Source organism: Bombina bombina, chromosome 5, assembly GCF_027579735.1.
Source record: "Bombina bombina isolate aBomBom1 chromosome 5, aBomBom1.pri, whole genome shotgun sequence".
NCBI lineage: Eukaryota > Metazoa > Chordata > Amphibia > Anura > Bombinatoridae > Bombina > Bombina bombina.
The window spans coordinates 676994091-677019108 of NC_069503.1; the positions used below are offsets into that span (position 1 = coordinate 676994091).

Below are 25018 nucleotides of genomic sequence, written 5' to 3' on the forward strand. Positions count from 1 at the left end.
TTATGACCGCAGTCTCAGCGACAGCAGACAAGTTATGGAGCAGCGGTCTTTAGAACACTGCTTCATAACTGCTGTTTCCGGCAAGCCTGAAGTCTCGCGCGGAATCAAGGGGAACAAGGGCCATTCAGCCCTTGTTAAATCGACCCCCTAAGGTTCAGTTTTTGGGGGACATTTTGTAACCTCACCTACCACCTGTGCCCAGCCATCTACAGGTTGTCTGTAGCACAGTTACAGAATGTATTTGGTATGCATATGTATATTATAACCTCAAATTGTCCCCTCCACCTTATGCAAAAGGCATGATGTTAAGGTAGCTTGTTGTTTCTCTTAAGGCTGTGACACACTGCAAGCGGAGCGGCGCACAGCGTGTAGCTGCGGCTGTGCATGCTCAGTGTGTCCTGCCTTTTAATCTCTGAGCACTCTGCTGTGTTAGGTCGCGTAGCTGAGCGCTCAGAGATGAAATATTTGAACTTCAGAAGCGATGCGACGCAGTGCGAAGCAGCTGCTTTGCTGCAGCATCAGAACTTCAGCGAAGGGGGTAAGTAGCACAGCGATGGCAGCAATTTTAAATACATATATGATTATATACATGTATATTTATGTGTTAATATGTGTATATACACATATTAACACACATATAAATATATATATGTATATAAGCATATACATATATATTTACAGGGAACACACAGTTCCCATAGGCCACAATGTAAAGGCACTTTTCAGTGCTGTTTTTTTCTAACACCTCACTCCCACCAACTTTAGCCCCAAAATACTGCCTAGTGCAGTAATTCTATTAATAAATAAAGATGCTGCTATCTTTAATACAATATACTACACTGCATTTTGAGGCCATTTGGGGCACATTTATAAAATTAACCAGACATCTGATCGGTGGTTAATTTTATAAGCGCTAATTGCTACCGCAAGCTCAATAATTTAGCACTCCACTTGTAATGTAACCCAAAATGTTTAATTATTTTTTCACATTTACTGTCTCTTGAAACTATCCTTATGCAGTTTTACTGTTTACTAAACATACACCATTATTCCTCAAAGAAAAAAGTCTCTTTAGCCTTTAAGAGATATTTTTTTTCTTCATAACATCTACATGAGAGCATTTTAACAAGTATTACAGTTTTGTTTGTTTTTCTTGTAAAAGGGATGTTCCTGTATGCTGGCTTATCAGCCAGTAAAATCAGTATGTGCCGTCCATTTGTACCCAAATCTGTACTTCCTGTTAGCTTTAAAATAAAACTAAATGACTTTAACTTGACCTTTTTTCATACAAGAACATATTCTGAATATGTTTAAATACTTTTATTTTATGTGCATGACATACCGTAAATGTTGAGAGTTTACTGTGCCTTAAAAGTTACATTACCTGATGCTGTGGCATTGTTAATTGCAGAACACCTGAACTTTATTTCACGGATATAGGGGTCTTTTTATCATGGTGTGAGCGGACGTGATCCGATATTGCGGATCATGTCCGCTGCACATCGATAAATGACGACAGCATTCGCTGTTGGCATTTATCATTACACCAGCAGTTCACAAGAACTGCTGGTGCAATACCACCCCCCTGCAGATTTGCGGGCAATCGGCCACTAGCAGGGGTTAATTTTTATCTGCCGCCTCAGAGCAGGCGGACAGATTATGGAGCATCGGTCCTTAGACCCCAGCTTCATAACTTCTTTTCCGGCGGGCCAGAATTTACCGGAAACACGGGGCATCGAGCTCCATACGGAGCTTGATAAATATACCCCTTATAGTTAAAGGGACAGTCTAGGCCAAAATAAACTTTCATGATTCAGATAGAACATGTAATTTTAAACAATTTTCCAATTTACTTTTATCACCAATTTTGCTTTGTTCTCTTGGTATTCTTAGTTGAAAGCTTAACCTAGGATGTTCATATGCTAATTTCTTAGACCTTGAAGCCCACCTCTTTCAGATTGCATTTTAACAGTTTTTCACCACTAGAGGGTGTTAGTTCACGTATTTCATATAGATAACACTGTGCTCGTGCACGAGAAGTTATCTGGGAGCAGGCACTGATTGGCTAGACTGCAAGTCTGTCAAAAGAACTGAAAAAAGGGGCAGTTTGCAGAGGCTTAGATACAAGATAATCACAGAGGTTAAAAGTATATTATTATAAATGTTTTAGTTATGCAAAACTGGGAAATGGGTAATAAAGGGATTATCTATCTTTTAAAACAATAAAAATTCTGGTGTAGACTGTCCCTTTAATACATTGTTTGAGTCATATTTCTATCCCAGACAAATTGGAAGATACGAATCCTTCATCCATAGCAATTATGTTTTAGGTGTAGAGATATGCAGAAGAAATTCAGAATAAAAAAGATGCAAAAAAGTTAAAGGGATCTAAGGCAGTGGTTCCTAAAAAAGGGGGCTGAACCTAAGAATGATAGCGCGTAACACACACGTATCGTATTTTACCTCTTTGGCTGCCAGTAAAAACATACAGCAGTAATTTAACCCCATTGGCTGCCACTATAACACACAGAGCAATGTTTTTACACTTCCATGGTTGACAGTAAAAACACTTAAAAGATATAAGGCCATGGAATGAGCTTAATGTTATCGCTAAAGGTATATAAATTGGTCACTATGTTTTCAATGCAATAGCAGTTAATATACTTGCCAGTCATACACCACTGACAGCAGCACTTGCATAAATCAAGAGGACCTTTATTATGAATACATCAGGGTCGTGCAAAAAGTGATGTTTCAGGCTATAAGCCCTTAGTCATGCCTGAAATGGCGCTTTTTGTATGACCCTGATGTATTCATAATAAAGGTCTTCTTGATTTATCAAGTGCTGCTGTCAGTGGTGTATGACTGGTATGTTGTGCATCAACCTATTACAGGGTGCACTACACAGGAGGAGCTGTACTGTACTTGCCGCAGCCTTTTCTATCAATTGGCACAGTGCACAAGGTGTATTGCAAACATTGAGGGGTCAATTTATTAATTGTTAATCGGACATGCACGACAGCATATGCTGTCGGCATTTATCATTGCACAAGAATTTCTAGTGAAATGCTTGTGCAATGCCACCCCCTGCTCACCGGCGGCCAATCGGCTGCTAGCAGGGAGTGTCAATCTTATGACCGCTGCTTCTTAAAGGGCCACTAAACCCAAAATCTTTCTTTCATGATTCAGATAGAGAATAGAAATTTAAACAACATTACAATTTACTTCCATTATTTATTTTGCTTCATTTTTTAAATATCCTTAGTTGAAGAAAAAGCAATGCACATGGTGAGCCAATCACACGATGCTTCTATGTGCAGCAACCAATCAGCAGCTAGTGAGCATATCTAGATATGCTTTTCATCAAAGAATATCAAGAGAATAAAACAAATTAGATAATATAAGTAAATTAGAAAGATGTTTAAAATTGCATTCTCTTTCTAAATCATAAAAGAAAAAATGTGGGTGGCATGTCCCTTTAACTTACGTTTCTGGCGAGCCAGAAACGATGAGCGTAGAAAGCAACATCCGCTGCTTGTTAAATATACCCCTATATTGATGCATAAAAACCATGGGGTATCCTTTTTTTCACAGAATATATATTGCAAACTTGCTAAGCAAACTATTATAGGACTACAAATGCCTAGAATATTCTTTTAAAGGGACAAGATACCTATTTTTTCTCTTCTTTCACGATTCAGATAGAACATAGACTTTTTAAACAACTTTCCAATTTACTTCTGTTATCAAATTTGCTTAATTCTCTTGGTATCCTTTGTTGAATGAGCAACAATGCACTACTGGGAGCTAGCTGATCACATTTGGTTAACCAATGACAAGAAGCATATACAGGTGAAACTCAAAAAATTAGAAAATCGTGCAAAAATTCATTTATTTCACTAATGCAACTTAAAAGGTGAACTAATATATGAGATAGACTCATTACATGCAAAGCAAGATAGTTCAAGTCGTGATTTGTCATAATTGTGATGATTATGGCTTACAGCTCATGAAAACCCCAAATCCACAATCTCAGAAAATTAGAATATTGTGAAAAGGTGCAATATTCTAGGCTCAAAGTGTCCCACTCTAATCAGCTAATTAAGCCATAACACCTGCAAAGGGTTCCTAAGCCTTTAAATGGTCTCTCAGTCTGGTTCAGTAGGAATCACAATTGTGGGAAAGACTGCTGACCTGACAGTTGTGCAGAAAACCATCATTGATATCCTCCATAAGGAGGGATAGCCTCAAAAGGTAATTGAAAAAGAAGTTGGATGTTCCCAAAGTGCTGTATCAAAGCACATTAATATAAAGTTATATGGAAGGGAAAAGTGTGGATGAAAAAGGTGCACAAGCAGCAGGGATGACCGCAGCCTGGAGAGGATTGTCAGGAAAAGGCCATTCAAAAGTGTTGGGGACTTTCACAAGGAGTGGACTGAGGCTGGAGTCAGTGCATCAAGAGCCACCACACACAGACGAATCCTGGACATGGGCTTCAAACGTTGTATTCCTCTTGTGAAGCCACTCCTGAACAACAAACAACGTCAGAAGCGTCTTACCTGGGCTAAAGAAAAATAGACCTGGTCTGTTGCTCAGTGGTCCAAAGTCCTCTTTTCTGATGAGAGCAAATTTTGCATCTTATTTGCAAACCAAGGACCCAGAGTATGGAGGAAGAATGGAGAGGCACACACTGCAAGATGCTTGAAGTCAAGTGTGAAGTTTCCACCGTCTGTGTTGATTTGGGGAGCCATGTCCTCTGCTGGTGTTTCATCCACTGTGTTTCATTAAGTCCAGGGTCAGCACAGCCGTCTACCTGGAGATTTTGGAGCACTTCATGCTTCCTTCCACAGACGAGCTCTATGGGGATGCTGACTTCATTTTCCAGCAGGACTTGGCACCTGCCCACACTGCCAAAAGCACCAAAACCTGGTTCAATGACCGTGGGATTACTGTGCTTGATTGACCAGCAAACTCGCCTGACCTGAACGGGGCATTGCCAAGAGAAAGATGAGAGACATGAGACCGAACAATGCAGAAGAGCTTAAGGCCGCTATTGAAGCATCCTGGTCTTCCATAACACCTCAGCAGTGCCACAGGCTGATAGCTTCCATGCCACACCACTTTGAGGCAGTAATTGCTGCAAAAGGGGCCCAAACCAAGTACTGAGTACATACAGTATGCATGCTTATACTTTTCAGAGGTCCGATATTGTTCTATGTACAATCCTTGTTTTGTTGATTGCATGTAATATTCTAATATTCTAATATTCTAATTTTCTGAGATTGTGGATTTGGGGTTTTCATGAGCTGTAAGCCATAATCATCACAATTATGACAAATCACGGCTTGAACTATCTTGCTTTGCATGTAATGAGTCTATCTCATATATTAGTTTCACCTTTTAAGTTGCATTAGTGAAATAAATGAACTTTTGCACAATATTCAAATTGTTCGAGTTTCACCTGTATGTGCAACCACCAATTAGCAGCTAGCTCCCATTGATGCATTGCTACTCCTAAGCCTATGTATGCTTTTCAACAAAGGATACCAAGGAATTAAGAACATTCAATTATAAAGGTAAATTGAAAGGTTTTCGTACCCGGTTAAGCTGTCAACAATATTGCAAGCTAAGGAGCTTTTTCCACAGCATATGGTGAGACATTTGCATTTGCTTTATTTCTCCGGATCCAGTGCTGACCACATCACATTTGTTTGTATCAACTGCTTTTCAGCAACACTGTCAGAGCGTGTCTTGTGCTCCGGATCGACTGCCTTTTTGTGTTGTAATGGACTCAGCATTTCTCTCTATGAGCCTACACATTGCTTTAGCCCCCTGGATAGGGGGTTAGGATCTGTGCTAGTATTTGTATCCATTAGGGTTGAGCGTGTTTTTAACACTTATGTGCTCAATTCGCTTGTATACGTGCTCAGTTAGTTTTCACTGATTTCCAGGCCTGGAATTGCTATATTTTGTTATTTATGTTTCATGTGTTTGTTTCACAATTGTTTCTTTTTGGTGGATTAAAGTGTCGCTGACACTGATGAAGAGGTATTAATAAATATCTGCCTTGTCATTCTTTAATAATCACATATATTTTGATTATTTTTCTCTTTTTAATTGTTTTCCATTACTGTTATGACTGCTAGCACCTGGTGTGAGATCCTTTTTTCAAATTGTAGAGTGCACACATATCTATATATAATAAAAATTGAAATGTTTAAAATTGATTGCTCTGAATCATGAAATATTTTTTTTTTTAACTTTACTATCGCTATAAGGAATACTCACCATTAAATGTGGTTTTATATAATAAACAATCCTGCATTAACGGCTGAAAGTGTAAATGTTGCATGCACGTTCTCAGTCAGTCCAAAGCCAACATGGCTATAACCTTGGGCAGTGGGCAGGGCTTATGGGAACTGACATTTGTAGACAGTAAGAAGACATTGTTGTGGCAGGTGAGTGGTGTCAGCTGTCTTATATAGGCTTTTAAGGATTTGATTAAAGTAGGTCTAACTTTACAGTTTAATGTAGTAAAGTGTTGTATGTTTGTTTTTGTTTTTTTAAATTAGGAAAGCGTCAGTCTTCTAAATGCACACCTACTTCTGACACAGTATGCAGCCCGTGTGGTCCAAATGAATACATGCCTGATTGGAACAATGAACATAGCTGTTCCCTCCATGACATTTGTGATCCAGGTAAGTGACTGAGAGCTGTAAGTTGTAATCACTGTCTTCTATTTTTTTTTCTCTTTAATACCAATAATAAAGTTCGAGACCATAGTATTAACTCTGAGTGTTTCAAGTATTTTCTTACACCTAGATTACAAGTTTTGCGCTATAGAGGGTGCGAAACGAATGCAACAAAAGTTGTGTTATTTCACTCTCCATAGCGCTGCCATTACAAGTTTTTGAAAAGCCACCTTGTGCATGTGATATGGTGGCGATGAGCTCCATACCGCACAAAATCCAAGCGCTGCTTTGACGTGCTTGTGCACGCTTTCCCCATAGACATCAATGGGGAAAGCGTGTTAGAAAAAAACCTAACACCTGAAGCGCGGAATGAAAAGCTCCGTAACGCAACCCCATTGATGTCTATGGGGAAAAAAACACTCCTAAACTGCCGCTCCCGACATCGCTGCCACTAAATAAAGTCATTAAAGGGACAGTCTACACTGAAAACAACGTTAGCCCATAGTTACGATCGCATGCTTACAATTATATTGATACCCTTCATTCGTATTTTCGTTTATGTGCTTACCAACTTTTACATAAAAGCAGTTTTTATTCCATGATTTAAACATGGCTGTATAACTCCTCCCAATAGCTTCTCCTCCTGTCTTATCGAGTGCTTCTCCTTCCCTATAACACTCGTGCACGGACAAACCAGTGACGTCATCCTACTCAAAAACGCATGCGCATTGTTTTTCAGCTCGAAACCAGAAGTCTGTAGTTGTTATCCCGGCAAACACAGAAAGAGTAACTCTGTTTTCTGTCCCTCCGTGTAAGCAATAGCAATGCGATCCGATATGCAGCGTTTCAGCTCGCAACTCGAGCTATCCTATATATGGCGCCGTCAGATGCTAAAGTGCCATAAGTCTGATAAACTAGCAATGTCCAGAAATCTGCGTAAGTACAAATTTCTGGAGTCGCCAGTGACTTACGGCACTTTAGAAACTGCCGGCGCCTACAAAACCTGACTAAAGTATGAAATCACCCGCACTGTCTAACACGCCTCCCAAACATAGCCCGACACGTCTAACCCTCTATCCGCTATCCCCCCTCACTATCCTAACAATAAAAAAGTTATTAAGCCCTAAACCGCCGCTCCCGGACCCCGCCGCCACCTAATAAAGTTATTAACCCCTAAACCGCCGCTCCCGGACCCCGCCGCCAGCTATATTAAATCTATAACCCCCTATTGTGAGCCCTACCCCGCTGCCATCTACCTTACCTACCCCCTAAAGTGAGCACCTACCCCGCCGCCATCTACCTTACCTACCCCCTAAAGTGAGCCCCTACCCCGCCGCCATCTATTTTAAAATTATTAACCCCTAATTTAATCCCCCTACCCCGCCGCCACCTATATTAAATTATTTAACCCCTAATCTAATCCCCCTACCCCGCCGCCACCTATATTAAATTAATTAACCCCTAATCTAATCCCCCACCCCGCCGCCAGCTATATTAAATTATTTAACCCCTAAAATACTAAACTATCCCTACCACTAAACCTAAGTCTAACCCTACAAATAGGACTGAAAAGGGCTTTTTGCGTGGCATTACCCCAAAGTAAACTGCTCTATTGCCAGCCCTTAAAAGGGCTTTTTGCGGGGCATGCCCCAAAGAATTCAGCTCTTTTACCAGCCCTTAAAAGAGCTTTTGGCGGGGCTTTGTCACAAAGTAAACTGCTCTTTTGCATCTAATATAAATCCCCCTACACCGCCGCCACCTATAATAAATGTATTAACCCCTAATCTAATCCCCCTACACCGCCGCCAGCTATATTAACTAAATTAACCCTAATTATATTAGGGTTAATATAGTTAATATCGTTATTATATTATATATATATATTAAGTATAATAACCCTATCTAACTCTAACATCCCTTACTAAACTCTTATTAAAATAAATCTAATATTATTAATTGAAATATTCCTATTTAAATCTAAATACTTACCTATAAAATAAACCCTAAGATAGCTACAATGTAATTAATAATTACATTGTAGCTATTATAGGGTTTATATTTATTTTACAGGTAACTTGGTATTTATTTTAACTAGGTACAATAGCTATTAAATAGTTAATAACTATTTAATAGCTACCTAGTTAAAATAATTACCAATTTACCTGTAAAATAAATCCTAACCTAAGTTACAAATACACCTACACTATTAATAAATTAAATAAACTACAAATATCTAAACTAAAATACAATTAAATAAACTAAACTAAATTACAAAAAAAACAAACACTAAATTACAAAAAATATAATTACAAGATTTTTTTTTTTTTTGTTAAGTATTTTTATTGAGGTATAACAGATCATACATTGAATCGTAATACGTGGTCAAGAACATATCACACTTAGACATATTTCCAACATAACATGTTATATAGAAACCTGACCTTTAGCTAAAAACCATAACCTCGTCAAATTTTCAGTTTTACGGGAGAAATACATAAAAAGAGAAAAGGAAAGAAGAAAAAGAAAGAAGAGAAGAAAAGAATTGTCATTTAGATCATGGAACTCAGACTTCAAGTTTCTCGTATACCCTGTTATCGCAAGCCATCGGACTTCAATATCTATTTAATTATCATATTTGTTATATATATAATCTTCCCAAATAAAGAGAATCTCATGAAAGAAGTCTATGCGTTGTGATTTCATGTAGTGGTATTCCTCTAGTTGAATAGTCTTGTGCATTGTGTCAATCCACTGAGCAATGTTTGGGGTTGAGGATTGTTTCCAATATTTTGCTATTAGGGTCTTAGCGCTATTGGAAGCAATTTGAAGTATGGACAAATGTGTTGCCAATAGTCTCCTGGGAGGTTTATTTAGGAGCCAGACTAACGGGTCCTGCGGGATAGTGATTCCCAGCATCTTCTCCGTTTGGTTTATAACATCTCTCCAGAAGGGGGAAATGTTTGGGCATAACCACCATATATGTCCCATAGTGCCTCTCCCTCTGTCGCAACGCCAGCATATGTCTGATCTTTGAGGATATAAGGTTTTTAAACGTGTATGGGGTATAATACCAACGATGCAGTATTTTAAAATTAATTTCTAATATTCTAGCTGATGTGGAAGCTTTCATTGTTCTTTTAAATATCATATGCTTCTCCTTTGGGGAGATACTAAGATTCAACTCCGATTCCCATTTTTGAATATAATGGTGTTCTAGGCCTAACGGTTCTTGTTGTAGCATGTGGTATATAATTGATAGAGTGTGTCTAATCGGTTGTGTAGACATGCATAGTTTCTCAAAATTGGTAGGTGATCTCAACAGATTATTTTTCCCTTTGTGGTTCTGAAGAAAAGAGTGTGCTTGCAAATAGAAAAACCAATTATTAAATAGGTGTAGGTCATCTTCTAGGAGTTTCAACCTTGTGTGCATTTTGCCTCCCTCTGATAATACAAAGAACGGTAAGTTGCTCCGTTTGTCTATGGGGTCTAATTTAGCAAGTCCCAATCCTGGAAGAAATTCTGAATTTCCAAGCAAGGGTGTCAATGGGGATGGTATAGAGGATAGCATGGGATATTTTACTAATAACCTATTCCACATTTTGTATGTCTCCTCTGTAATAAAATTACCCACCATTCTCAGACGGCTTTCAGAGCCATCCAGCCAACACAGAGAACCCAGATGAGAACACTGATGCATTTGGTGTTCAATCCGCACCCAAATTTTGTCAAGGTAATTAGTGTTCCAGTCTACTACCCGCTGTAAGAAGGTCGCCTGTCTATATTTCTCTAGGTCCGGAACACCCAGACCCCCCGACTCTTTAGGGAGAGTCATTAACTTTCTATTAATTCTGGGGTGTTTCCTATCCCATATATAGTCATTAATTATTCTCTGTAGTGAGGGGATATAGGATGGAGGGAGGGGGATTGGTACCGTCTGGAAAACGTATAAAAGTCTGGGCAGTATATTCATAGTGATTGTGCTCATTCTCCCTAGCCAACTAAGGCGTTTAGATCTCCAAGAGCTTAAGTCTGCTACAATGTTCTTTTTAAGAGTTTCATAGTTAAGAGTTAATAAGTCAGCCTGATTATGTGACAGGAAAATCCCCAGATATTTAATGGAAGAGGATTGCCAGCGAAAGGGGCAAATTTGTTTTGTAAGGTTAAGTTCTTCCTTAGACAAGTTAATGTTCATGATTTCGGATTTTGATTGATTAATTAAGAAGTTGGACACAATTCTGAAATCATGGAGTTCTTTCATTAGTTCAGGGATTGACTGGCTAGGTGATGACAATGTAAACAAGATGTCATCCGCGAATAGCGAAAGTTTATAGGTATGGTTCTGAAGGGTTAGACCGCAAATATTTTTATTTTCCCTTATTTTTATTGCCAATATTTCTATAGCGCATGCGAAAAGTAGGGGGGATAAGGGACATCCCTGTCTGGTGCCATTTTTAATATAGAAGGGGGCTGAGAGATCTCCATTTACCAGAATGCGCGCGCTTGGGTCATTATATAATGCAAAGATTTTCCCTAAAATACCCTTGCCAACTCCGAATCTTTCTAAAATGTGGTGCAGAAACGTCCAATCTACCCGATCGAACGCTTTCTCAGCGTCTGTGGATACCATCACTATTTGTGAGTCAGAAGAAAGTGCATGTTGGATTAAATGAAGGGAACGAATTGTGTTATCTTTGGCCTCCCTATTTATAACAAAACCAACTTGGTCATCATTTGTATCAAGTAGGGCATGATAGGGCCTAATCTATTTGCAAGTATCTTAGCAAAGATCTTTGAATCGTTATTTAGTAAAGAGATCGGTCGGTAATTCGTAACCATATCTGTAGATTTCCCAGGTTTGGGCAGTAATACTATTGTGGCCTCTAATGATTGTTGCAAGAAGGGAGTGGCATCATTTATAACGTTATACAGTCTACATAACTGGGGGGCAATTATGGGTTGAAAACTTTTATAGTACAGATTGGTGAAGCCATCTGGCCCTGGTGCTTTACCATTAGGTAAGTGTTTGATGACATTAATAACTTCTTCAACTTGGATTGGTCTATCTAATTGTTCTTGTTGTTCTTTTGATAAGGTGGGGATCTGTAAGTTATCTAAATATCTCTTGATATGGGAGCTAAAGGAGTCATCGCGTCTAGTGACTATGGGGTCAGAATCTTTCAAATTATACAGACCTTCGAAATATTCTCGAAATGCGTTAGCTATAGCAGTGGTATTAGAACATGTGGAGCCCTTCGCATTTTTAATTGACATAATAAAGGATCTATTTGTTCGTCTACGTAGTTTCCTAGCTAGGAATCTCCCACTCTTATTGTCGCTATCAAAATAAACTTGTTTAAGGCGGAGGGCATTTTTCTTGTATCTATGTAGGAGTTGAGAGTTCATTTCCTGTCTTTTGTTACAGAGTTCGGTATACACAGGTTCATCTCCCGGGTTCTGTCTGTGTTGGGACTCCAAAGCAGTAATTTGTTGTAATGTTGTTTCTAATCTAGCTCTTTGTTGCTTGACTTGAAAGCTTTTATGGCTAATACATTCTCTCCTAATGACACTTTTATGTGCCTCCCACACAACTCTTTCGTCCATTTGTGGAGATGAGTTTAGTTCAAAATATTCAGCTAAAGATTTCCCCAATTTTTCATTTATTAGTGTGTCTTCTAATAGGGAGGATTCAAATTTCCAATTAAATGTTTTTTGGGAGATGTTGGGCCAATGTAGACTACAGCTCATAAAGGAATGATCTGACCATGTGCATGTTAGGATCTTGCTTTGTACTATATAGGAGAAACTAGAAACATCCATGAACAGATAGTCTATCCTAGAGTATAACTTGTGCGGGGCAGAATAGAATGTATAGTCTCTTGTATGTGGATTTAGAGATCTCCACACGTCGTGTACTGCTAAGTCCCTCATGTTCTGTTTTATTGCTGCGATTCGTTTGGATGGGATAGACGAAGAGTGTGTAGAGCAATCAATATGTGGGTTGAGTGGTGTATTGAAGTCACCTCCAATAATCAAAGCTCCCTTTGCATTGTCAAGTAATCTGTTTGTTATTGTCTTAAAGAAGAGGTGTTGTTGTGTGTTTGGGGCATATACACAAACTAAGGTTACAAGCTTACCATACAGTTTACCCGTTACTGCTATAAATCTTCCCTCTTTATCTTTGTGGGTAAAAAGCTCCTGAAAAGGAATATTGCTTTTAATCAGAATCCCAACCCCATTTGTCTTTGTTGTATTGGAAGAATAAAAGCATTGGCCAAATTTAAATTTATAAGTTTGTGGTTCCCTACCTCTTTTGAAATGCGTCTCTTGAAGCATGACTATATCACTCCTATGTTGTTTAAAGTCAGAGAGAGTTGAATTTCTTTTGAAGGGAGAATTTAGACCTTTGGTATTAATGGATATTATCCGGAGTTGATTAATTTGTTTATCTGTCATAGAAAAAGTTGGTTGGGTATAAGGTTCTTATTTTACAAAGTATAGTACTCTTGTTTGAAGTATTGTTCTGAAAGCTATAAGTTGTCAAGTAATGACAATCAAAGGGTGAAAAAAGAGTGAAAGAAAAAAGAGTAAAAGATAAAAAGAATTCAACAAAGTGAAAAAAAGGATACATATACAGTTTGTAGAGACAGGGGTTGGGTACCAGAAATTCTACTATTAATAAGTGGAGTTAAGAGAAGACGTTCTAAAAAAGTCTTCATTAAACATAGGTTAGTGCTAAGTCAGTCCCATTTATATGAGACAAATACATCAACCAGCAAATTGCACAATATTAACTAAACTTTAAAATTTAAATTTCGATCCGTAAATACATGGCTAATTCACGCAAAAAATGCTCTATCACAACTCTCAAATATTCAGGACAAAATTATATTCTACCTTAATGACACTACTATTTTGTCTTGATTAATAGGTGTTAGATAAAGTATCAAAGCCTGAAGACATTTCTGCTAACTTTTGTTCATAGAATATGCAACATGTATCTAGAGGAAGAAGAACATAATATATAGCAACGGAAGAACAATCAAATAACACAGTAAACACAAAAAACAATAACAGTAAACAAAACATTTTCTTTCTTTTTTCTCGTCAGAGAATTACGAAAAGGATATAGACTGCCCAGTTATGAGCAGTTAGTCTTTGTGAGATTCAACTTTAAGACCTCCAAGAAGTCATGTGGTGAGATTAGATTTAGCAACTGAGTCAGAGTTCGATTGTCTGGGAGGCCTTTTCCTGTATTGAACAATGTTCCATTCAGGTCTCCTTTCTTTCGGACGAGATGTCATCCCGCTTGTAGCGGGTGTGTTATCCTGTATTGAAGGGGTAGGAATTTCAAGGTTAATGCCTTTGGAAAAAGAGTCCAGGTCATTCAAAGTTCTGTAGATCCAGGTTTTACCCTCAAGTGATACGATGAGAGCAAAAGGATATCCCCAACGGTATCTTATGTTGTGTTTTTGTAAAGTAGTTGTAATAAATTTAGCGTCTTTTCTTTTTTGGAGAGTGATAGGACTTAGGTCCAGGTATGCCTGAATCTCATGATCTTGATATTTAAGATTAGGGTTATCTCTAAAGAGTTGCCAAATAATGTCCTTATCCTTAAAGCTAAGGAATTTAATAATAACGTCTCGTGGTGGAGCTTGATTTGAAGGTTTTGCTCTCAGAGCTCTATGAGCTCTCTCTAAAGGTATAGAGGATGTGGTATCCGAGGAGTCCGTGAGATGGTGAAAGAGTGATTGTAGATAGTCTTCCAGGTCGGAGGGCTCAATAGACTCAGGTATCCCTCTAATTCTCAAATTATTTCTTCGCCCTCTGTTATCCAGATCTTCGAGTTTAACATTCAAATCCTGAATTAAAAGAGATTGCTGCTCTTGAGATTCTGTAATGTCTTTCATCTCTTGTGCCGTCATGTCCAGTGATGTCTCCAAATTATCCACTCTATTGCCGATATCAGTGATGTCTTTCTTCAGATCGGAAATCTCTGTCTTAATCAGATCCTTTAGAGAGTCTATATCATTTTTAGATGGGAGATCATTCAACCTGGTTAGAATTTGTGATAATTGATCTTGCTGTTGATCCGCCATGGTGTCTCCTGACACTGGTGCTTTGTCAGTATGATTCGAGCTTGCTGGTTCTTGGTTTGTGCTTTCTCTATCCTGAGACTGGAAAAAGTCTGAGACTGATTTGAGTGTGGTATGCTGTGATTTTGCAGGTTTATCTGGTTTTGTTTGCCGTCTGGAGGACATTATTGAGATTTCAAATATAAGGTATATATCTTCACTGTAATAACTGTATAGAGACACCAGATGCAGCCCCCGTAGTGAGATTGCAAAAAAAAATTAAATAGTTCCGGATATATTTATACTACATAGAGGTTAAAGCAGCACCGACTATTCAATTATTGACTTGCTAGTAGGAAATGGCACATTGCTCCCTAAAGTTATAAGCCAAGTTATAAAACACAACAAGCCATCCCAGTTGTTTCTTCTTGATACGCATTCAGTATATGTGAGATATAAGCATATGTATTTGTCATGCTATTTAATGTGTGTCTTCACTTCCGTATCTGTCTTCCCCCCTCAGAAAAGAGCAGCTTCATTTTTATTTTTTGTTTTCTTTTAAAAAGAAAAAGGGAGGAAAAAAGAAAAAGAGCTATATCCAGGTTTTCCTTATATTTGTAACATCAGATCCACTGGTTAGCGACATGTCCCATATGTTTTGTAGTATGTTTGACAAATAAATTATGTCCACAGATGGGGAAAATATAAAAGCTCTGTTAACCTGTACTAAGGAGCAGGTATATGCCGATGAAATTATTATTTGTGCTAACGTACAATATGGGTAAAGTCTCTTACATGTGTGTTAGCCCTTGTGCCTGAAGAGTTGTAACATTTTGAGTACCCACTTTAATAGTACCTAGTCCTGTTTCAGTCGTATACTGCCTGAGCCTCGTGGGGAAAATCCAAGATGGCGACCGCTATCTCCTGAGCACTGTGAGCCACTTCGGGTGTTTGCGGTCTGATCAGGGCATGTTCGTTATCCCTAGTGCGGCGGTTCTGTTCCTCATGTGTTCCAACACCACTGAGTGTCTGTATTTTGTCCACGGCTAATTACAAGTGTGCAAGATAAACTCCGGTCCCACAGAGCAACCTCACTGAGCGGCCATGTCCCAGCGTGGCCAGACTCCGCCCCCATAATTACAAGATTTTTAAGCTAATTACACCTATTCTAAGCCCCCTAATAAAATAATAAAGCCCCCCAAAATAAAAAAGAGCAGTTTTCTTTGGGGCAAGCCCTGCAAAAGGCCCTTTTAAGGGCTGGTAAGGTGAAAGAGCTAACTTTTTAAATTTAGAATAGGGTAGGGAATTTTTTTTATTTTGGGGGGCTTTATTATTTTATTAGGGGGCTTAGAATAGGTGTAATTAGCTTAAAAATCTTGTAATCTTTTTTTTTATTTTTTGTAATTTAGTGTTTGTTTTTTTTGTAATTTAGTTTAGTTTATTTAGTTGTATTTTAGTTTAGATATTTGTAGTTTATTTAATTTATTGATAGTGTAGGTGTATTTGTAACTTAGGTTAGGATTTATTTTACAGGTAAATTGGTAATTATTTTAACTAGGTAGCTATTAAATAGTTATTAACTATTTAATAGCTATTGTACCTAGTTAAAATAAATACCAAGTTACCTGTAAAATAAATATAAACCCTAAAATAGCTACAATGTAATTATTAATTACATTGTAGCTATCTTAGGGTTTATTTTATAGGTAAGTATTTAGATTTAAATAGGAATATTTCAATTAATAATATTAGATTTATTTTAATAAGAGTTTAGTAAGGGATGTTAGAGTTAGATAGGGTTATTATACTTAATATATATATAATATAATAACGATATTAACTATATTAACCCTAATATAATTAGGATTAATATAGTTAATATATATAATATAATAACTATATTAACTATATTAACCCTAATATAATTAGGGTTAATTTACTTAATATAGCTGGCGGCGGTGTAGGTGGATTAGATTAGGGGTTAATGTGTTTAATATAGGTGGCGGCGGTGTAGGGGGATTAGATTAGGGGTTAATACATTTATTATAGGTGGCGGCGGTGTAGGGGGATCACATTAGGGGGTAGTTAATGTAGGTGGCGGCGGGGTCCGGGAGCGGCGGTTTAGGGGTTAAATATTTTATTAGGGATTGCGGCGGGGGATCGCAGTTGACAGGTAGATAGACATTGCGCATGCGTTAGGTGTTAGGTTTTATTTAGCAGATCGCGGTTGACAGGTAGATAGACATTGCGCATGCGTTAGGTGTTAGGTTTATTTTGTAGCTAGTTTAGGGAGTTACGGGGCTCCAATACTCAGCGTAAGGCTTACTACGGCTGCTTTTTGTGGCGAGGTGAAAATGGAGTAAGATTTCTCCATTTTCGCCATGTAAGTCCTTACGCTGTATATTGGATACCAAACTGCGCTGGTTTGGTATACCTGCCTATGGCCCAAAAAACTACAGGCGACGGCAGAAATATACGAGCGTAACTTCTATGTTACGCTGTATATAGGATACCAAACCAGCGCAAAATTCAGCGTCGCCGGCATTTGCGGGCGACGCTGCATATCGGATCGAGCCCCAGAGCGGTAAAAAAATAAAGCTAAACTTTGGTTCCGGATACTTGGTTCCCACTGACATTGCGCGGATCGGAGCGGCCATTTCTAACGGTCATATTATAACTTTTCATTGAGCATAACTCGGGATGTGTACAAGACTCGATACAGTTGCAGGGGTGAGCAAAATACATCGTGACATTATCTAACAGATGGATTGCGGTTGTTCTAAGTGTAGACTGTCCCTTTAAAAAAACCTAAGTTAAAACTATATATTAAACTAACATTACTATTATACTAAAATTAAAATAACTACAAATTAAATAAACTAAATTACACATTAAAAAAAACTAACACTACTAAAATAATTTAAATTTACAATTACAAAAAATAAAAAATACTAAGTTATGAAAAATAACAAACAAAATGATCCAAAATAAAAACAATTACACCTAATCTAATAGCCTTATAAAAATAAAAAAAGCCCCCCCCCCCAAAAAAAAAAACCCCTAGCCTACAATAAACTACCAATAGCCCTTAAAAGGGCCTTTTGTAGGGCATTGCCCTAAAGAAATCAGCTCTTTTTTCCTGAAAAAATACAACCCCCCCCCTCCCAACAGTAAAACCCACCACCCAACCAACCCCCCAAAGTAAAAAAACCTAACTCTAACAAAAACCTAAGCTACCCATTGCCCTGAAAAGGGCATTTAGCTCTTTTAAGTACGCCAAAACCCTAATCTAAAACAAAACCCACTCAAAAAAAGTTTAAAAAAACTTAACACTAACCCCCGACAATCCACTTACAGTTTCTGAAGTCCGGACATCCAGGCGGCGAGGTCTTCATCCATCCAGGCAGCGTCTTCTATCTTCATCCAGGTGGAATCTTCTATCTTCATCCCGGAGGAGTCTACTATCTTCATCCCGGCGACACAGAGCGGGTCCATGCTTGAAGACATCCGGCGCGGAGAGTCCTGTTCATACGGTCACTGAATCTTCAATGCAAGGGAGCCTTTTCAAAATGGCATCCCTTGCATTCCTATTGACCGATTTGATTTTTGAAATTCAAATCAGCCAATAGGATGAGAGCTACTGAAATACTATTGGCTGTTCAAATCAGCCTATAGGATGAGAGCTACTGAAATTCTATTGGCTATTCAATCAATCAATATTGGCTATTTTTTGTAATTTAGTATTTTTAAAAAAAAATTTAACTGTTGATTTTTTTTTTAGTAGTGTTAGGTTTTTTTAATGTGTAATTTAGTTTATTTAATTTGTAGTTATTTTAATTTTAGTATAATAGTAATGTTAGTTTAATATATAGTTAGGGATATTGTAATTTTAATATAAAGTTAGGGGGCTGTTTAGGGGTTAATAGTTTAATTTAGTTTTTTGCGATGTGGGGGGCTGGCGGTTTAGGGGTTAATAGGTTTATTTAGTGGCAATGATGTGGGAGGACAGAGGTTTAGGGGTTAATAACTTTATTTAGTGGTGACGATGTTGGGGAGCGGTGGAATAGGGGTTAATATTTTTTTATAGTGTGGACGATGTTGGGGTGCGGGGGAATAGGGGTTAATAACTTTTTTATAGTGGCAGCGATGTTGGGGAGTGGTCAAATAGGGGTTATTAAATTTTATTAGTGGCGACGATGTCGGGAGGGGCAGATTAGGGGTTGATAAGTTCAATATAGTATTTGCGATGCGGGAATGCCTCGGTTTAGGGGTTAATAGGTAGTTTATGGGTGTTAGTGTACTTTGTAACACTTTAGTTATGAGTTTTGTGTAACAGTTTTGTTGCATAAAACTCCTAACTACTGGTCTCAGATTGCGGAACGGATCGTGCCGGTATAGGCTGTAACGCAAGCTTTTTAGCCTCACCACACAACTTGCAATGGCAGCGCTATTTTTTTGAGTGCGGGACTGACGTTGCGTTACAGGCTAAAATGCTTGTGGTACAGCTATACTGACAAGACTCCGTTTTTTTCGCTTAAATGGCCATTTTTTCAGCGTTAAAGCCAGAACGCAAAACTTGTAATCTAGGTGTTTGTTATTTACAATAACCATGGTCTAGATCAGTCATATCCTCGTAAGTAGCATCTGTAAACTACGTACACGATTGCAGAAACATGTACGTAATATAAAAAATGCAGCTAAGGACTTACAAAACAAAAAAGCAATCACATCGGTGGCACAACATTTCTATAAATACCATCAGGGTAAAGCCAATAATCTACAGTGCTTTGGAGTACAAAAAATTAATCTTGGCATAAGAGGTGGAGACAAAGAAAAAATACTATTGCAATATGAAAGTAGATGGATTTACCTATTGAATGCCATTCAGCCAAATGGGTTAAATGAGCATAACAATTATGTCTTATACCTTTAAACTGAGGAGCATGACACAACTCAACAAAGAAATACAAGGGATATAAATAATATAAATACATTTACATATCAATTATACTCCGGAAATAATAACAACTAATTCAATTAACAGATTTATGATCTGTGCAAAATTAATGTAATATAATTAATATTGTTGAAGGTATCAAGATAGAACAATACTAAGTAGCATATAATTAAATTCTGAGAACTATACAATATAATTTAGTAATCAATAGAATATTAGAATATAGAGATCACAATTGCAGGAGAATACATAATAACATTTCTTATTGATTCTTCATGTTATTTGTATGCTATTTTTATAATTGTTTTTATGTTGGTACTTTAAATTATAATCACGTTCAGGTATATTTACATGGGACTTAAATGAGATTTGTAGCAGTCCAGGTAGTATAATACAATGATTCAACATATACTGGCATGAGATAGGCAGTGTTTCACATTAACTAAGACTCAACACATTATCTCTCACTAAATGTGAGTAATTTTAATTATTATGTACATTCCACAGATGCACAGCTGAACTCACTATTAATTAGACAAAGTGAGACGTTCTAAATCTTAATTCAGTCACTATCTCTTTCTAGGGCACATATATTTGATCACCAGTGTAGATAGTTATTTTAGACACTAGGCACATCAGCATGTAATTTAAATAAGAGCATAGTTATTTTCATCCTCACCACTTCCCACCCTCATTTACAACAAGTCACCGCACTATTCATCACTATGTAGTAATATTATCGCTCTATGTAGCGCTTATCCTTATGATCAGTCACAAAATTATTCCCTTTGTATCAGATTGAGTATAGTCACTGTAATTAATGAGAGTTACTTTTCAGGATAATTAAGGCAATAAGATCAATAGATGGTATGTAATATAAACAACGGATCAGATTGGATGCTTAATTATCAAAGTGTTATTTTGGGTATAGAAAAATGAACCATAAGCAATGTATTCATGTTGATATTGTGGTTAATATGAATTGGATCATAATATTGTATTAGTGATATGAGAAACTAGTCATACATAACACACTTGATTTGGGAATTGATAGAGGATCATCCAATAATACATATCACCCAAATATGTGACAAATTATTTCATCTATATTGTATCACAATATTGTATTAGAGGAACCAGTTATATACAATACATTTGATCTGAGAATTCCTAAAATATTATCTAATAATATGCATTACCCAAAAATTTGATATATCACCTTATCTGTAAGATATATTAATTTAAGTAATATAGTAACTTTTTGATAAATCCAGAATTACAGAAACAATTCGATAACAAATTAAGGACTGAATCGATTTAATAACAGTTTGAGAACTGTCAGAAACCATAATACCGATAACCCTCCAATGAGCATTCAGTCAGAATCAGGCCAAATGTCAGGGTTACTGTGATTGGTACACAGCAACACTAACTCTGATAAGGTATGACGTCACCATAAGGGGAGGAATGCGAGTCAATAAAAGACCACGCCGAACGCTGCGCCATACCCTTTGAGAAAGCCACGTTGGTGGCGAAACATGTTAGGGCTAAGCTAGTTGTAATGCTATAAGCACAACTTTTTAACAGCAGGTTGTTATGAGGAATTGTTGTACCTAATAGCTATTGCTAATAGTCCTGACTCACGTTATTTAACGGCTGACAGCCGATAGTATGTATTAATTGTGGGCAGAAATTTGATTCAAGCTAGCAGGTTAATTATTTTTACAGCTGTACTTGCGAGATTCAAAGTCAATTGCAGAATAGAACCATTGTGTAGTTATTCAGTGTTTTAATTTGAAAACCAGCAGATTGAACAGTGCAGAGTTACTGTGTACTTTAATTTACAAACCAGTTGATTTAACCATAAAATCTAAAACTGAAGATACAATACTTATACTCATTTAAGGCTATAGAACAGCGGACTCATATATTAGTTGTATTGATCTCTCTATAATATCTTACTTAATATACTAATTGTTGTAACAAGTGGAAGTATTAGTTATTTATATTATAAGCAGGATAATATACCTGCTGTAAAAATTGTATACTATAGTTAATTCAACTAATACACATGAACTTGTAATTGGGAGATAATACGAGTATTAATAGAAGTCACTGGTAGACTTCAATATTCAGGATATAGGAGTATATATATTACGAATACTGATATCACTAACTATAGAAAACCGCAAAGGAAGGAGGATTATAATATCTAATTAACTCTTATAAAATAAGTACAGAGTATTAACAAATGGCAACATAGTAACTTATATTCAATTTAGCAATCAATAAATGTTACAAGTGCACTTAAAGGGACACTAAACCCCAACATTTTCTTTCTTGATTCAATTAGAGAATACAATTTTAAACAACATTCCAATTTACTTCTATTATCTATTTTGCTTCAATCTTTAGATATCCTTTGTTGAAGAAATTGCAATGCACATGGATGAGCCAATCACACCAGGCATCTTTGTGCACCAACCAATCAGCAGCTACTGAGCCTATCTAGATATGCTTTTCAGCAAAGTATATCAAGAGAATGAAGTTTATAGAATTAAATTAGAAAGTTGTTTAAAATTGTATGTTCTTTCTAAATCATGAAAGAAAAAATGTGGGTTTTATGTCCCTTTAAGTTGAGATGAGCATTTTTATGCACAGTAAATAACGTCATTAGAGTGTGCTATTGATCTTTGCAAGCTGAATATCAATGTTCTGTCGCACCAAACACCTGTGATAACACCCAATACTACCCAGAACTATTTAAGTCACAAAGGGGATTTTTTCTTAGCTATGGATTTTGTCATCCTAGGTTAAAAATAAACCCTATCAGCAATTTTCTATGCCAAATACAATACGCTGAATATTATATCCTCATTACACCCTGTGTTTTTAATTGAATTATATATCTTTGTTTGTTAATACTAGTTTTTATCTTAATTCCCAATAAAGGTTAAATTTTAATTTGTTACGGTTAATACCGTTTTCCTCCCTTGAAATGAATTGTTCTAATACAAGAGCCACCACCCCTTAGGCAAGAGTGCTATACAAGTGTACACCATTTTCAATTTTAGGATTGAATTTTTTCTTTTCAGAATAAATCAGTACATAGCACCTGACCCTGTTAATTATTTGTAGGTTTACACAACCACTTTTATCACAAATAGGGAACCCTTAGTTAATTTAATAGTAGTGCCATTAGTCTTGTTGTAGCATCTGTAAACGTATAACAGAGACCAGATTGGAAGAGAACAACTTCTTCTTTCAGTTCATTAGATGTAACAAAAGTTGCCATTCTTCTTTATTCAGATGAGCATTTGCTTGCATAAATTTTTTTTAGCTGCAAAATTCTAGTTCCCAGAACAGACATTATGATCTGCCAGTTCCTGCAGGGACATTTCTTAATCTGAGTAGAATGCTCAACTGTTTCACGCCCAATTAAATTGGCATTTGGCATCTCACCAGTTTACTTTCACAATAAGTAAAAGCAATAGATGTAAGGTACAGAAAAAAAAGGAAATCCAAAGTAAAAATAAAAGCAAAAAAGTTTATTAGAAAATATATAAAAATGGAGTAGATACCATGTAAGGTACATTGCATACTCTTTGACCTTTCATGAAGCCATTTTAATCAACAAGCTGGCAAGCTTAAATACACTTGACATCATATTTAAAGCAATTAGAGTCTGCTATGTCAGCAAATCAGTATATACATACATTACTATATTATGATATATCATTCTGAGTTTTAAAGACAGAGTTAAGTGGCTAAACCTCAGAAATTTAAATTAGGAGAGAAATTTAGACAAACTGTTAGCAGGTTAGCATCACTGCATTCTTTTGAGGGCATTTAACTTTAGCATTCAAAAGTTAAGTTTCTTTGCAACAAAATCTTGTTATTTTAGTGCACCTTCCCTTGTGGACTAGGTAATCATGTTACTCTAGTGGCATTTATCACCACACACAGAGGCAGGGAGACACAGAGACAGGGAGACACACACACACAGGCAGGGAGACACACACACAGAGACAGGGATACACACACACAGGCAGGGAGACACCCACCCACAGAGGCAGGAAGACACACACAGGCAGGTAGAGACTAACACAGAGACAGGGAGACACACACAGAGGTAGGGAGACACACACACACACAGACATACAGACACACACAGGGGCAGGGAGACACACACAGACATAGAGACACACACAGGGGCAGGGAGACACACACACAGAGACAGGGAGACACACACACACAGACAGGGAGACACACACAGGCAGGGAACACACACACACAGGGAGAAGCATACAGAGGCAGGGAGACACACACACAGACAGGGAGACACACACAGGGGCAGGGAGACACACACACAGACATAGAGACACACACACAGACAGGGAGACACACACACAGAGGCAGGGAGACACACACAGACAGGGAACACACACACACAGGGAGACACATACAGAGGCAGGGAGACACACACACACACACAGAAGTAGGGAGATGCATGCACACAGAGGCAGGGAGACACACCCACAGAGACAGGGAGAAACACTCACAGAGGCAGGGAGACATACACACACAGAGTTAGGGACACACACAGAGGCAGCGAGACACACCGAGGCAGGGAGACACACACACACAGAAGTAGGGAGATGCACGCACACAGAGGTAGGGAGATGCATGCACACAGAGTAAGGGAGACACACAGAGGCAGGGAGAAACACTCACAGAGGCAGGGAGACACACTCACAGAGGCAGGAAGACATACACACACGGAGTTAAGGAGACACACAGAGGCAGGGAGACACACACACACAGAGGCAGGGAGACACACACAAAGAGGCAGGGAGACACACACACAGAGGCAGGGAGACACACACACAGAGGCAGGGAGACACACAGAAGCAGAGCGACACACACACACAGAGGCAGGGAGACACACACACACATAGAGGCAGGGAGACACACACATACAGAGGCAATGAGACATAGACAGAGGCAGGGAGACACACACACACACAGAAGCAGGAAGACACACACAGAGGTAGGGAGACTTACTCAGAGGAAGGGAGGCACATTTGCATTTAATCTGTAAAAAGGGGAGGGGCTATGCTAATTAATAAAGGGGACAGCCAAAGACCTAGCTGTGGAGAATGTACAGTGTGATTGGCCAAACTCTAATACCAGCTTAAAAAAAGTGAGTAAAATAACTGCCATTTACCCCAGGCTTTGCCTACAGGACCTGAAGTATGTGGCAATTTGTACTCACTTTTTAAAGCTGCTATTAGAGT

At 37.8% G+C, this 25018-nt stretch overlaps 1 protein-coding gene across 2 annotated transcripts in view; it reads left to right on the forward strand.

The window, feature by feature from the left end:
* TNFRSF11A (TNF receptor superfamily member 11a) overlaps positions 1-25018 on the forward strand; it is a 367845-nt gene that overhangs the window by 235587 nt on the left and 107240 nt on the right. For both annotated transcript variants that reach the window (XM_053714632.1, XM_053714633.1), the window contains exon 3: positions 6573-6698. In XM_053714632.1, coding sequence (XP_053570607.1) covers positions 6573-6698 — 126 coding nt within the window. The remainder of the gene's footprint in view (positions 1-6572; positions 6699-25018) is intronic.